Here is a 15,941-nt window from a genome sequence, read left to right on the forward strand (position 1 = left end):
AACATAGATAATAGTAAATTATTCTGTAAATAATTTAACAATATATTTAGATTGGATATTAGTAGTAATTAATTAGAAAAGTTTATACCACTTACCTTGTACACTTCATTGTAGGTGGCATGATCACATAGGATGAGTCTGTAGTCTCCCATTTAAAATGAAAGGGGAAAATTCCTCCAATTAATATATCACCATCCTTCCATAGCTGTGGATATTCTGGGTATCCACGCAGACTACACATAGTCTCTCTTGTGGCATATGAGTTGATGATGGCCATTAATACATGTAAGAGAGTAAACATTGACTCCATCTATACTTCCAGCTCTTGAAAGCAGAAAAACAATATAAGATCTGATCTTTCAGCCTACTGAGTAGAAATAATAGGTTGTATTTATATAGATCTAAATGTAGAGCCTCTATGGTAAAGTAATAGATGTGGGTAACAGCCAAAGAAGGTGTGGCATCTCTGTTCTAAAAATGGTCGTTTTGCCATATTACTTATTTTGGGGGAAACTCATCATGTAAAATAAAATGTGCAAACCATATTTGACATTTATTAATTTTAGAGTGCCATTATGTATAATTTGTGTTGAAGGAAAAAAATGGGCAAAATGATTGGTACTTATTATGTTGCGTAAACATGACCTAATTGTTCATTTATTTACTTACTGTTGGGTCAGAAATTTATATAGGTACACTAATCATGTTTATGGATGTTATGGCAATATATGCATATTAATTATTTATGTGAGCTAGTCTTTTTTTTGTACAAAAGTGATTGTACAACATACATCTTTAACATAAGAAGGGTTAGAACTTTTGAAAGTTTAAAAAAGTTTTAAAAGGTTTTTAATTATTTTAGGTTTTCCGATATCAAAAATGGCCACACCAAAGGCCAGTCCACCCAGTCCAATCCCAAAAAACATATATTTTTTCCTTTTCCAACAGGATGTAGCACCTGCCCACAGTGCAAAAATTACCACTAACTGGTTTGCTAACCATGATATTACTGCAATTGATTGGCTAGTCATCTAGTCTGACCTAATTCTCTATAGAGTATTGTCAAGAGGAAAATGAGACACACCATACCAAACAATACCGTTTACCTGAAGGCTGCTATCAAAGTAAACTGATTTTCAGTAATGCCTCACCAGTTCCACAGGCTGTTTGTTACCATCCCATGGTGTATTGATGCAGTAATCTGTTTTAAAGGATCCACAAACAAGTAGTTTGTGAGTCTGAGTGTTTAAATTAAAATAATTTTCTGTATTGTACATTTTTTTTTAGTTGATCTAATTATTCTAATGATTTAAGATATTGGATTTTTTTTTTTCATGAGCTGTATGCCAAATGAAAACAAAACAATGCTTGAAATATTTTGGTTTAGTTGCTTTATAGTTTTTCGAAATGCAGTACAGTATATATTCGCACGATTAACACAAAATTAACTATATACACCATAACATTATGGACGCCATATGCGGTGTTCTAATACCTTTTTATTGTGGCCAGTGTTTATTTTTTTCGGCAGTTTGTGCTACACTGTATTTTCTGTGGTACTGGACCAGACAGGCTGGCCTTTGGTCCCTGTGTGTGTAGATGGGCCTTGAGTGTCCATTACCTGGTCACCAATATAATTGATAATTAGTGATCAATGTTGTTCACCTTGTAGAGAATGTTATGGCTGATCAGTGTGTGTGTATGTGTATGTTCTTGTCCTTGTGAGGGTGCTGTGGATCCACCATAGTTTTTCATGCCATGTACTACTTCAGTTTACATGTTGACACTGAATTTAAAAGTTACCATGTTTGGACTCAATAAGTATTGTAGAAAACTGTAGACAAGTATCAGATGTTATCGGTTCATACAGATTTCTGAGTTTGTAGTTTTATGTTGTCTATGTCTGATGTGAAGAAGTAAAGTTTACAATGACCAGGTGACCAAAGGCATCCAGACTTTCTCAACAAAAAGCTATGTTCACACTCTTATCCAAAAACACCAATTCTCATGAAACCAATACCATAAATAAAATGTCTATAATATTTTTAAAATAAAAGCCACAGTTGATATCATAAATGATGTAAAGTACAGTTTCATTTTTAAATATTTAGTTTTGCATAAATGCAGTTGTGGTAGTGAGAATTTACCATTTTGTTTAAGTGACTTATTGTTTTGTATTTTATCTTAACTATTGCAAAAGTATTGTATTGTAGCACAACCTATTGGTCTATTATTACTCTAGAATGTAACCGACTCCAACATTCTCCAACATACCAGAAACTTTTTACACATTGTTTCAGGTGCTCCAACCATGGACTTCTGCAAAACAATGTCATCATACACAGTGTAACGACTAGAGCAAAAAGTATTTTAGTGCATGGGGTGGGATTTAACCATGAATTTAGTATCTAAGAAAAGTGCATTTATTTTTCTACTGTATTTAAGTACATATTTTAAATATCTGTAAATTACATGAGTAGTTTAATTAGATGATACTTTTAAATTTAACTCAACTACATCCTACAACAAAAGTCTGTACTTTTTACTTCACAACATTTCTGCTCAGTGTTGCAGTACTGCTTTTCTGACATTGTGTGAACTTTATTATGTATCTCTTATGTATAAATTTCCTTTGTCAGATATATAAAAAAAATTCCCCTATTGTGCTTCCTCATTCCTTATATGGTAATCCAAGATGGCGCCGGTGAGTTTGGCTACCGTCACGACTACTCCGACCTATTTTACTTTGTTTTTGTTTTTTAAGTAAATTTTCAGTGACTTTAAATCTGCAACTTCATCACCGTTGAGTGCATTAAGTAAGATAGAGATACTCTTATTTCTATTGGTTTACAATGTACTCACAATTCAACGTTTTTAACTCGAATCCAAGCTGGCCAAGTGAGATCCTGAGGAAGAAACAAAGGATGTGACGCGAAGCGGCCCCGAGAGAAACGAGCCGGCGTAAGGAACAGGCTGAGAGCCCGTGCACACACCACACATGTCCAGTCACTGGAGAACAAACTCTATGACTCTATCCTCAGGGCCAAAGTAAAGTTCCAGAGAAACATTCGTGATTGCAATCTCCTCTGCTTCACAGAGACATGGCTGAACCCAGCAGTGCCGGACAACACCATCCAGTCAGCCGAGTTCTTTTCAGTTCACCGCATGGACAGGACACGGGTCTCGGGGAAGTCAAGGAGAGGCGGTGTGTGTGTGTGTTTAATGGTGAACAACAACTGGTGCAACACCGTGAGCGTTGTTCCTCTTACACGCTCCTGCACACCCAAGCTGGAACTACTGTCCATCATGTTTCACCTTTTTATCTTCCTCGGGAGTTCACATCAGTCATAATCAGTGCCATTTATATTCCATATGCAAACACGGACACTGCCTTATGTGAGTTGCATGAGGAACTCACACAGCACCAAACACAACACCGAACTTCTATTAACACATCACCTGCCCTAACAGGGGCGAAAGGACACTGAATCATTGTTATACTATGGTCAAGGATGGCTACAAGGCACAATCTTGCCCTCTGTTTGGGAAATCCGACCATGCTGCCATCTTCCTCATGCCAAAATACAAACAAAGACTCAAACAAGAAGAGAGGACTCAAGGAGAGTCTTTAGAATCTCAGGTTGAGTCCTCAGAGCCTGCGCAGACCAGCTAGCACCTGTGTTCACAGAGATATTCAGTAAAAAATACCTCAGTAGTGATGAAGTGCTTTGAGTGACTGGTCAGAGACTTCATAATTTCTTCACTGCGGACACACTTGATCTACTACAATTCTCTTACCGTCCAAACCACTCTACAGATGATGCCATCTCTCACCCCCTTCACACATGACTCACTCACGTGGACACTAAAAATATGTAAAAAAAATAATAATTATAAGTTTGCTGATGTCACCGTCATGGTGGGGCCTGATCTCTGACAACAATAAGTGAAGGAGATTGGGAATCTGGAGAACTGGTCCCAGAGGAACAACCTCCTTCTAAACGTCAAGTAAGACAAAGGAGTTGATACTGGACTTCAGCACTAAGCAGGAAAGGAACTACCAGACCCCCATCATCAATGAGAGCCCAGTGGAGAGAGTGAACAGCTTCAGATACCTCGGTGTTCACATCACGCAAGACGTGTCATGGTCCTGTCACATCAACACTGGTGAAAAAGGCCAGACAGTGTCTCTACCAGTGTCTGTACTGTATTTTTTTTAATCGTCATTGACCTATGCTGAGTTGCTGGCACGCATCTGTGCCACTTGGTTTTAGGAGGTACTGCACTTTGAAAAGTATGCAGAACCAACTTTTCACCAAAAGGACAATCTTTAAAAACAAACAAAAAAAAAAGCAAAAATGTATGACAGTTGTATTTCAGTTAGATGCCTAGCATGGTTGTGCAATAGGTGTGCATCAGGTATTTGACCCTATAAAAGTGTTGCATTTTTGTCTGCTGTAAAACATGTAATTTGTATGAAAAAGAGAGATATTAGTTTTGGTAAAGGACTGTATGTCATATTTATTCCTTTATTAAAACTGATGTTTTTGGCAAACAATAACTTAATCTAGTTTCGTTGGTAGTTGAATAAGTTTCCTAAGGTTTACAGATTTATGCAAATTTATTTACACAAAGTCTAAAATAATAAGCCACAAATTATGATCCTTTTGTACCATTATAACTTGTTTTATTGCCATTCTTGCTTTGTTTTTAACCATATCATCTTATTTTCATTGCCAATGTAATGTGTTATATGACACAATATGGGACACACAATTAATTATTGACAAATTAAGTAAAATATAATAATAAAAAAAAAATAATATTAATGGAACTACTGTAAATAAGGGGTAAATCAAGCTACACTTCCAGAATACAATATGGTTTGTTCTGGTCTATACTAATTATGTATATTTAAACTGCTACAGTAACTTACTGAACGGGTACTTTTCCCATAATTTTCTTTTTGGTGTTTTTCTCTGGTTTCATAATTATTATGTAACACTTTGGAAGAAAAATACAGAATAGTAAACCAAAGCTTGATGCTAAAATAGCAAATATCTCAACAGCTACGGTAAATTTTCCAGGAGAGCTGACATAAGCTGGAATAAAAGCAATCCAAACTGCACAAAACATTAGCATGCTGAATGTGATAAATTTAGCTTCATTAAAATTATCTGGAAGCTTTCTAGCTAGAAAAGCTAAAATAAAACATAAAACTGCCAGAAGTCCTATGTAACCCAGCACTGCCCAAAAACCTATCATTGAGCCCAAACTGCATTCAAGAATAATCTTTTCCTTATAGTGCACTTGATTTTTAAAAGGGAACGGAGGAGATATTGTCAACCAAAGCACACAAATAAGGACCTGTATGAGAGTGAAAGCAAGAACACTGAGTCTCTGCTGTGGAGGCCCAAACAGTTTCATGATGTTACTGCCTGGAAGTGTAGCCCTGAAGGCCATTAACACCACTATTGTTTTTCCCAGAACACAGGAGATGCAAAGGACGAAAGTGATTCCAAATGCTGTGTGTCGCAGCATACAGGACCACTCAGAAGGCTGACCAATGAAAGTAAGTGAACAGAGAAAACACAGGGTCAGAGAAAAGAGCAGAAGGAAGCTCAGCTCAGAGTTATTGGCCTTGACAATTGGTGTGTTTTTATGTTTTAAAAATATAATTGCTATTACTATTGTCATAAATGATCCAACAATAGAAAACACTGTTAGCAACATTCCCATAGTTTCCTCATAAGACAAAAATTCAATTTCCTTCTTTATACATTCTGTTCTGTCTGCATTTGACCAGCAATCTTGGTGACATTGTTTGCATTCAATTGAATCTGTCAGAGTAAAGGAAATAAATACAGAACATGAAATATTAGCTATTTGGTACAAATAATACACAAAAATATGTCATATATTCATGAAGTCTAGTTATATTTTTTATTTACCTATTTTTTTTTACCCAAGTGCAGTAAATGTAACTATAAGGATGCTTTGTAGAATATTAATGACAGCAATGATGTGATGTAAAAATAAGTCATAGCCAAATCACATACTGCTATCTACTTTTTTTGTTCTTTAGAGAAATGTTGTACCTGTTCTATTACTGATTTCTCCAGCAGCACAGGGTATGCAGTCAAAGCAGCAGATAGGCTTTCCTTTTTGAACAGCTTTCCTTGTACCAGGGGGGCAACTCTCAGCACATACAGATTTTGGTACCTTAAGAAAAAATATAATTTAATTGAATTTTTCATATTTTATTTGATTAAGTCGATGCAATTTTTTACTTATACTTACTTGATTTGTATTTTTTGCCCAGACAATTGAGTCCATGTTTAATGTTAATCGGTCAGTAATAGGAAAAGAGGAGTCATATAGTCCAACTGTGACAAATTCAAACCGATTATTACTCATTTGCCGGTTTATTATTTCGTATTTTGCTGGAGGATCACCATTTTCATCAAAATAAACTTCTTCTCCTTCTTTTGTCTTGAAATGCACCCGTCTCAGGTATTTTAGAAACTAATAAAATAAAACAAATTGTGTTTAAAATATGTTTATTTTATGTTTATTGTGTTTAATATGTTTCAAAGCTACACATTTTTCCTAGCTCTAGTTATTTTCATTAATGTACACGTTTGTGCCAAATTCTTAAGTACAAAAAAAAAAAAAAAATCTGCAATGGTGTTTACTTACTGTAAACAAGTCTGGCTGCCTCTTTGTAGAACATTTTTGTTGGCAGCCAAGAAGACTGTGTAAAGTATAGGCTATGGCATAGACTGCTTTATATATATTATTAAAAATTGGCATAAAAGACATATCAGTGAATGTGTTTTCTATCTCAGAGAGTTTCTCTTCACCTGTACACACCACTGAGTCAGCTGAATCATCCTGCACAGCAAATTTGCACTTAAATAAAGTCTCCCAAAACTCAGTAAAAATTGCATTGCCTACGGATTTCAGCGGTTTTATGTCAAGAATAAAATCCTTTAAACCTGTGACTTTTGATTTGGGAATGGCTAGCCCTATAGCTCCTTGTAGTATGTTGTGTTTATCTAATTTGGCTACTACTGGATCAGAGATCCAGCCCTCTGTTCCCACCCACTGATATCCAGTGATGTTGTGTTCAGAAAGTATGGGCAGCATAACATCAAAGTCCCACTGAGTGAAAAATGCAACTATCACACGAGAAGTGGACATTTTAATTTGCTCTATGATTCTCAGCACTTTCTCATATGAGTAAGTTGGAAAAAATGGAAGGGAATATTCTAAGCAGACACCCAGCTGTTCTGCCATTTTAGAAAAACTTGCCATTCCATTATTGCCATAATCATCATCTCTTCTAATTGCTCCCACCCATGTCCAACCAAAGTGCTTGACCATTTCTGCAAGTGCTCTGCTTTGGTGGTAATCACTAGGAATAGTGCGAAGAAATGAGGGATATTTCCGTTTATCACTTAAGCATTCACAAGTGGAGTAGTAACTGATCTGTAAATCACACAAGTATATTAGACAGTCACATACCATCAAAAGTAACAAAATTACCATTTTGCTATATATTTTTGCTAACCCTTGAAAATGTGTTATAGTAGTCATAATCTTGATTTAAAAAAAAAACATCACTTCTTACTAGTGGCATGTGGAAAGGTCCAATACTCTTTGCTATAGCCATGGACACTGAGGAATAGGTTTCTCCTATTATGGCCTGCACCTGAGCTGGCTTTGTGCAGATCACATCTAAGATTGAGTTCTCATTTCCGTTCACAATAGTCATTGCAGATTTAACACCCAAAGATGTCGAGCCACATGTGTCATAAATCTTGTAGCCCAACATGACATCGGGCAGTAATAAAGAACTATTGTTGATTTCCTCTATTGCGAAGATTAAAGTCTGTGAATAATGGAAACCTTTGAATTCCATGCTGGTTAAAAAGTCAGAAAAACAAATACATTAATGTATAATATCAGATCATATAGCTGCTTTATAATTGTTATATAAATTATTATATGTTCATTCTTAATCCTTACTTACCTCGTGCACTTCACTGGGGGTGGCATGACTGAGAAGGATAAGTCATTGATCTCCCAATTACTATAAAAAGGAAAAATAGCTCCAATAATAATGTCACCATCTTTCCACAGGTGTGGGTGTGCAGATTCCCCATAAAGGTTACAAGTAGTCTTATTTGCTCTGGTAAAATTAATCATAGACATTAACACATGTAACAGAGTAAACAATGACTCCATTTATCCATACAGCTGTAATATAGAAATAGTAAATGTGTGTATGTATAAATGGCATAAATGCCAGGTTGTTGAACAGTTATTTATACAAATGTGAGCTGCACTCAAAGGAGGTGTAACATTATTACGTTCTTGAGTCAGTTGCCCTTAATGTCTTGTTTTGTTTGTTTTACCCCAGGGCTACTTACTTTTTTTCCCCCTTTGGTAGGGATGAAAAAGCAGAGTTGATGTTAGTGAAGATTATCTTTATTACACAAACTAAACAAACAATCAAAGCAAAATTAGAAGCTCAATATAGAGAATATGGCTACCCAAAATAAGATACAATTCTTTTAAAAACAAGACAAGCGGTGTTCGTATCAAACTTGGACTATTGATTGTGCAAAAAAACAAAGCAGTTATGAAAGTAAAACCAATCTTCATTTAACATTTTACATTGATACACTAATGCTCTTGTCCCAGCATTTCACTAGTGCTTGAAAACCAACAAAATAAAAAAGCTTTCTCAGTATGCTGGAGTCAGTATGCATGAGGCAGACTGTCTGCTTCATGTCTGAAATGCTGGCTTCCCAGGGAACTTCTTTAATGGTTTAAACATGTGGAAATGTTCTTGAATGTTCTTGTGTCATTAGGTTGGAGCATCATGGCATCACATACTACCGAGTATGCTAGTTTGACTGCTACTCCTCAGCTCTAGTGGCAGTGGGGAAAAAAGTTAATCAAGTAAAAATACTCTGAGTGAACATCCAAATATGGAAATTGGCCCATACAAAAACTTTTGTGTTGAAATGTAAAATGTGAGCTAAGATATACTTTTGTTTTAGCTTTATTTATCACTTTAAACCAGGGTAGACTGAATGAGACCTTAATGAGATGTCAGGAAATTGGGCCGAAGAACAGCGGTATTGATAATGGTCCTAGCATTTGTGCCCACAAACACAGGAGATTTCCCAGATATTCTCAGTAGCTTTGCTGATCATATAATCAGTTAACAATATTGATGACATAACATTGGGATGACACCAAATGAATTACCCCAACACAGTGTTGCAAATATGACTTTGAGTGTTTTTGGTGTAGACTTTTTTCCTATAGCAGGTAAGCCAATGGCTTGACAGGGCTGATTTCCAGCCTAGGTCTACCACTAAGTGGCACTATAACTATAGACTATAGACTTAGTTCATTCTCTCAAGGATTAATGAGCCACAGCTCGTAGTAGCAGATAAATTCAAGTGAAACATTTGAGTTAAACAAATTCATAATCACAGTACTAAAATTACAGTACATTTGAATTAATTGTAGGCACTTTTTATTTGCATCAAAAGTAAATGTCAACAACTTTTAAGTTGTTATCATGTGTAGCATAGCCAGAAAACAAACTCTGGTTTGGAAAAAGTGGGTGTACATTTATTGTTGGATTTATGTGCAAAAACTATATAATAAAACCATATAAGCTACATAACCTTTATACGTCTCTACTTTTATTTTATTGCACTCACGATGACAGCAAAACGTTATTATTTTGTAAAAATAATTAAATTAAACAGGATGCACTATTATGTTTTGATTTAAAGGGAACTTGAGCACACCAAAAAAATGAACCGAAACTCTACAGTATACTGTATGTATACTTGCCTCACAGACACGTAAAATGCATGCTTTTTCATAAACTAATGGAAAACTAATTGCAGATTATGTAATTCATATGAAACGTGAATATAGGCACATGCACTGCTGCAGACATGACGAGATGACAAGATTACCTTCATCAGCCGAAAACAATCACTAATTTATCAATGAATTATTCAAATAGTCAGATTCAGTCTCGTTGCTATTTTTCTCAGTGCATTCATAATCATTAATCACTAATTCTGCCATGTGCTCTGGATAACTTTGTGTGTGCGGTTGAGCACTAATTAGACTAATTAGAAAATTAAAGAGAAGGATCACGATGCTGACTTAACATCCTGGAGCCCAAACCTAATTTAAATTACATTGGTAAATTAACCAAAAAATTGTAAGTAAACAACAATAGCCCAATAGCTGCCACTGTTCTTATATGGCTCTTTGTATAAGTAGTTAACAGATTATAGTACAAACATCGCAAAGTGATAATGGTAGAATAATTATAATGGTCTGGACTAAAACAACATGCATGAGGAATCACAAAGGAGATTTAATTTTCTGCAATGGAAAAAGTACTTAAACTAGTTACTTTTATCAGAAAGTAATGCTGTAATGTAACTGATTACTTTTTAATGACAGTAATTTTGTAATGTAATTAGTTACTTGAAAAAGTAATGCCCCCCACGACTCTATTCAGATGTAAGTAAATGCTAATTGATTTTATATACATATATATATATATATATATATAATATTATATATATATATATATATATATATATATATATATATATATATATTAAATATAAAATGTAAATATTCTATAAAAAACAACAATTTACTGTGTATAGAGTTAAAAAAAACAATACAACTCATGTTATGATAAGGAAAATCTTAATTTCTTTAATTCCCGGAATTCAAAACAGTAACAATGTTTATTTTTTGGAATCTAGAATCCAGAAGATTTAAAATTTGCACATATTTAAAATGAGACCTGAAGCACTGCAGGTCTTCAGAAAGACCTCAGATCCAATTGTCCCAGAAGCTGACTTGCTGATATCTTGAAGTGAGGAGGGGTATCTTTTAGTTTCTCTGAATGTATAGGTGTGAACAGCTGAGACATATTCACACCTGGGGAAGGGTGAATTAGTTGTATTTGAATGTTATCTGACATTGTAAAGCACACACAATAACAGTAAAACAACAACCCGGGATAAATAGAAATAAGAGGCCCTGATTATACTGCACAAATATTATTTAGTACAACAAAATTCCTGATAAAAAATCCTATGAAACATTTACCCAGATGTAAGAGAATTAATTCTTTAGTTATTCTAATGTTCTATTTTGAAAGTCTATTTTTTATTTCTATATTTAAAGTTTGATGTCTTAAAATTTAACTTTTTTAAACAATACTAAATGAACAGATACAAACAAAGACAGGATATATAACAGTGTTTTCCTTGTACAAATAAAATTGTCAGCTAGTGAACTTGATCGTCTGTCTAAACCCAATGTTTTTTTTAAACTCATTATTGTACAGTAAATATCAGTAGCTCTGGTTTAGATTTTTAATGTTTGTATAAAGTACTTGGCTGTGGAAATTACCATCACTGTAGTATTTCTTTCATACAACATATTTTTATGACCTTTTATGACTTAAACTCTAATTACATTTCAAAACTGCAGAAAAAATGTCACTTTGCACCACCTGGTGGTCATTTCACGAATGACATTGAAATGCGACTTTTTTAATTTTGGACGATGTTATTGTAACGTGAGCACAGCGGTAATAGGCATTCTGATTGACTACCTACTGTATCAGTCTTTTAAAAATATTTACAAACCCATACAGAGGTAAATGTAAACTTTCATGTGATTAATGATTATAGATCAAATTACTGTAATAACTTCTGTAATTTTGTTTGTGGTTCCATTTATACTATTGTAGCAAACATCCATAACTGAACATGTGCTTATTATATTGTTTGTGTGTTTTCCTTCCTTACTTACAACGTTAAGTGTTTAAATCATTAAGTGAGTGATTGGTGGGATTTAATCATCATGTTTCTTTTGGTGTTTTTGTCAGGCTTAAGTAAAATTATGTAGCATTTAGGAATAAATATACAAAAGAGTAATCCAGAACTTGAGGCTAAAATTGCAAATATTTCCACAGCTACAATTAACTTGCCAGGCGAGCTGACATAAGCTGGAATAAATGTTATCCAAACTGCACAGAATATGAGCATGCTGAATGTAATATATTTGGCTTCATTAAAGTTATCAGGCAGCTTCCTAGCTAGAAAAGCCAAAATAAAACAAAAGAATGCAAGAATACCTATATATCCTAGCACAGCCCAGAAACCTAAAATTGATCCCACATTACATTCTAAAATAATTTTGTCTTTGTAGTGGTTCATATTTTTATAAGGAAAGGGAGGGGAAATCATTAACCAAAGAAAACAAATGAAGACCTGAATGGAAGTGAAAGAAATTACACTGAGTCTTTGCTGTAGAGGACCAAACCATTTCATGACATTACTTCCTGGAAGTGTAGCCCTAAAGGCCATTAGCACAACTACTGTTTTCCCCAGAACACAGGAGATGCAGAGGACAAATGTGATGCCAAACGCTGTGTGACGCAACATGCAGGACCACTCAGAGGGCTGGCCAATAAAGGTAAGTGAACAGAGAAAACAGAGACTCAGAGAGAAAAGCAACAGGAAGCTCAGCTCAGAGTTATTGGCCTTGACAATAGGAGTCTGTCTGTAATGAAAGAGAATTAATCCAACTGTGATTGTAAGACATCCACCAAGCAAAGAGAATGTCATCAGCAAAATACCCATGAGTTCATTAAAGTTCAAGAATTCAATGTTTTTCAGTTCACACTGTGTCTTGTTTCCATTTGATTTGTATTCAAGAGGGCATGGGAGACATGTCACTGCATCTGAAACCACAGATATATTAAAAATGCAAAATGAAGATGTTATTTGATGGTGTGAAATCATATGAGTTTTTAGTGGACTTTTTAAAAACACCAACAGCAGTAATGTAAATGAAAGGAGCCTGGACTTCTCACTTGTGGTGTTGCTGAACTCCCCATCTGCACAAGGGATGCAATCAAAGCAGCAGCTTGGCTTTCCTTTTATAAAGGCCCTGCTGGTCCCTGGAATACAGGTGTCACTACATACAGACTGAGGAACCTGCAGTATACAGGTAATCCCATTTAGATTTTATTAAGCAGTAAACACAGTAATATAATACTTTAAGAAGTCATAATAGAATCAGTATTTTTGCTGCTTTGCTTACTGTATGCTGGTTCCCAGCCCAAACTGCACTGGTGGTATTAATTAGAAACTCCTGGCCATCTTGCCAAGAAGCATCATATATGCCAATTGGTTCAAATATTATTGTTTCACCTTTCCTCTGCCAATTGACAATGGCATAGCGTGCAACTGGGTCACCTAACTTGTCAAACAGTACATTCTGTCCATTCTTAGTGGTAAAGTTAACCTGAGCCAGGGAATGGAGCACCTGAAATATTTATAGGGTTTAGAATTTTGTAAAAAAAATATTTGTTTGTTTATTTACCTGAATACTTACTTATTAACTACACTTAAATTGACCAAAAGAAATGTCAAAAGTGAATACATTTACAGTATGTAGTGGAATGACATTGTCACCTGCCATGGTTCTATGCTTCCTATATCTGCACATGTACCATTGGAAAATAGATCTTTTCCATTGTGACAGCCCAAAAGCCTATCCACAGCATAAGCAACAGCATATACAGCTTTATAAATGTTGTTCAGCAGGCTAGCATCTGACACATCTGTAAAGCGTGTATCTGTATCCTCAAGAGACTCATCTCCAGAGCAGGATTTTTTTATCATCTGTGAGGGCAGTCTTAGAGTGCAGTCAAACACACTCTCCCATAATTCAACCAGACCTGTATTACCTGGTTTTAAAGAAGGTCGTCTACTTGTAATAAACTCTTTCAAGCCAGGAATTTTGGTATTGGGCACAGCAAGACCCACTGCACCACCAACAACTGCATAATTTATAGCATTGGATAGGTAGCTGTAGGTAATCCATCCTTCACTTCCAACCCATTGAAAACCAGTAACATTCTGATAGTAAAGCTCTTTTATAAGGATGTCCAAGTCATTCCCATCTGCAAAAGCTACAATAACCTTGGATGTGGATGTCTTGATAATGTCCACCACATTTAGAAACTTTTGTCTTGAGTCTGTCCTGTATATAGCCACAGAGTACTCAACACATACTCCTTCCTTTTCAGCAATATCTAAAAAACTGGCCATTCCATTATTTCCATAGTCACTTTGACTTCTAACAGCCCCTACCCAAGTCCAACCAAAATATTTAATAAGCTTTGCCAGTGCTTTGCTTTGGTAATAATCATTAGGAATTGTCCTGAAGAAGGATGGATACTCTTTTCTATTACTAAGACATGCACAGGTAGCTGAGTGGCTAATCTGCAATGTAAAAGCACAATCTTATAATTATTATTGCATTGCAGATTATGTTTATATTTATTTAGACAATATGCCTAAAAAATAAATTTCAAAGCTACTAGCACATATTCTGCCTGATGACTAAATAAAAAAAACAGCATGATCCAACATGAAGATTTTAAAATAAATGTTCAAATGTATCTTTAGATATACATTATATTCAAAATATTAATTTATAACTTCATAAGTTATACTTTTAAAATGTATAATTGTATAATTAAATATTTTTTTACTATGTTTTTTGTTAAATGACTTTTCAGAATAAACATGAATAAAAAACGCATGCAATTTTAAAATGCCTATTTACCCACCACTGGTATATGAAATGGGCCCATGGTCTTTGCAATACCTATAGTTGCTGTTGAAGTAGTTTCACCAATCACAGCCTGCACATTATAAGATTTTGTGCAGTTTTCTCTGTTCACTTCTGGCCTGTTCATGAGAAGTAGCGATGCCTTTACAGAGAGAGGAATGCTGGGGCAGGAACCATAAATTCTGTAGCCCAGTGTGAGGTTACGAAGGATATCTGTGCTATTGTTAATCTCCTCAATAGCAAAGATCATTGTCATGGCATACTGCAATTCCCCTGGATCAATCCTGAAAGAAAATGTAGGTATGTGTTCATGAGTGTGTGTGTGTGTGTGTGTGTGTGTGTGTGTGTGTGTGTGTGTGTGTGTGTCTGTGTGTACGTGTGCATTTATGCAGTATTTATTCTTAATTTGCTTGCAAAATTTATTTTAGTGTTATCTGAACACTATTTTGGTGTTGGGAAGTATGAGAAGTATTTAATTTTATGTCTACAATATTCCATTAATATTCCGTTAACTCTACATCTGCCAACTTACCCATAGCATCGCATATTTCCTGGGTTGACCAGCAGTGTTGGATTTATACCAACAGGATATTGATGAAATGAAAACACCCCCCCTATGGATACATCACCCTCTTTAGAAAAATGAAGGAGTTCATCTGTTCCATATGCTATGCATTGCTGATCTTCAGCATTAGCAGTAAAGTATATAATTATTAGTACATCCACTAGTATATACATGATGCTATACATGAAGCATTAGTCTCTGATCCTTGGAATATGCCCAATGCACCCTGTCTTTATGTCCTTCTAATAACTGTGTTACATGGGACGTAATTTGCATGTTTACCATTTCTCTCCAATGAATGCAAGTGTGTGGATTAGTAAAAAAAAAAAAAAGAAAAAGTTGGTTTTGGATTGCATTTAGCAAGTTTGTCATTATTATTATTATTATTATTATTATTATTATTATTATTATAAATACAACATAATGACAATGTATTTTTTAAGAACACAGCTTATCAGGTATCGTGCTTATCAACAATAAATTCTTTGAAAATCAAAATTTTATAAAAATAGTTAATCATGGTTCCTGAGGTAATACTGAAATAAATTCTACATGTGCTATAATAATTCTAGCACATGTAGAATTTATTTCAGTTATTATATATATATATATTATATATATATATATATATATATATATATATAATTCCTTCATT

The 15,941-nt window shown here is 34.7% G+C and overlaps 1 protein-coding gene and 1 pseudogene across 1 annotated transcript; both read right to left on the reverse strand.

The window, feature by feature from the left end:
• Positions 1-4,932: 4,932 nt before the first annotated feature.
• LOC128528204 (vomeronasal type-2 receptor 26-like) lies at positions 4,933-8,061 on the reverse strand (annotated as a pseudogene).
• Positions 8,062-11,906: 3,845 nt separating this feature from the next.
• On the reverse strand, positions 11,907-15,459 carry LOC128528205 (extracellular calcium-sensing receptor). The gene is made up of 6 exons (XM_053500961.1): positions 15,254-15,459; positions 14,720-15,005; positions 13,557-14,369; positions 13,183-13,407; positions 12,953-13,076; positions 11,907-12,820 (listed from the first exon to the last, which is right to left on the reverse strand). Exons 1-6 carry the CDS (start codon positions 15,457-15,459, stop codon positions 11,907-11,909), a joined length of 2,568 nt encoding a protein of 855 aa, XP_053356936.1.
• Between the last annotated feature and the right edge of the window lie 482 nt (positions 15,460-15,941).

This window comes from Clarias gariepinus, chromosome 7 (assembly GCF_024256425.1).
Source record: "Clarias gariepinus isolate MV-2021 ecotype Netherlands chromosome 7, CGAR_prim_01v2, whole genome shotgun sequence".
Taxonomy (NCBI): domain Eukaryota; kingdom Metazoa; phylum Chordata; class Actinopteri; order Siluriformes; family Clariidae; genus Clarias; species Clarias gariepinus.

Excerpts from the sequence above, each read along its gene's own strand:
- LOC128528205 (XM_053500961.1), bottom strand. The coding sequence starts at position 15,459 with ATGTATATACTAGTGGATGTACTAATAATTATATACTTTACTGCTAAT. Across the intron at positions 14,370-14,719 it reads GCCCATTTCATATACCAGTG|ATTAGCCACTCAGCTACCTG; the intron begins GTGGGTAAATAG and ends TTTACATTGCAG. Across the intron at positions 12,821-12,952 it reads GGAGTTCAGCAACACCACAA|ATGCAGTGACATGTCTCCCA; the intron begins GTGAGAAGTCCA and ends CTGTGGTTTCAG.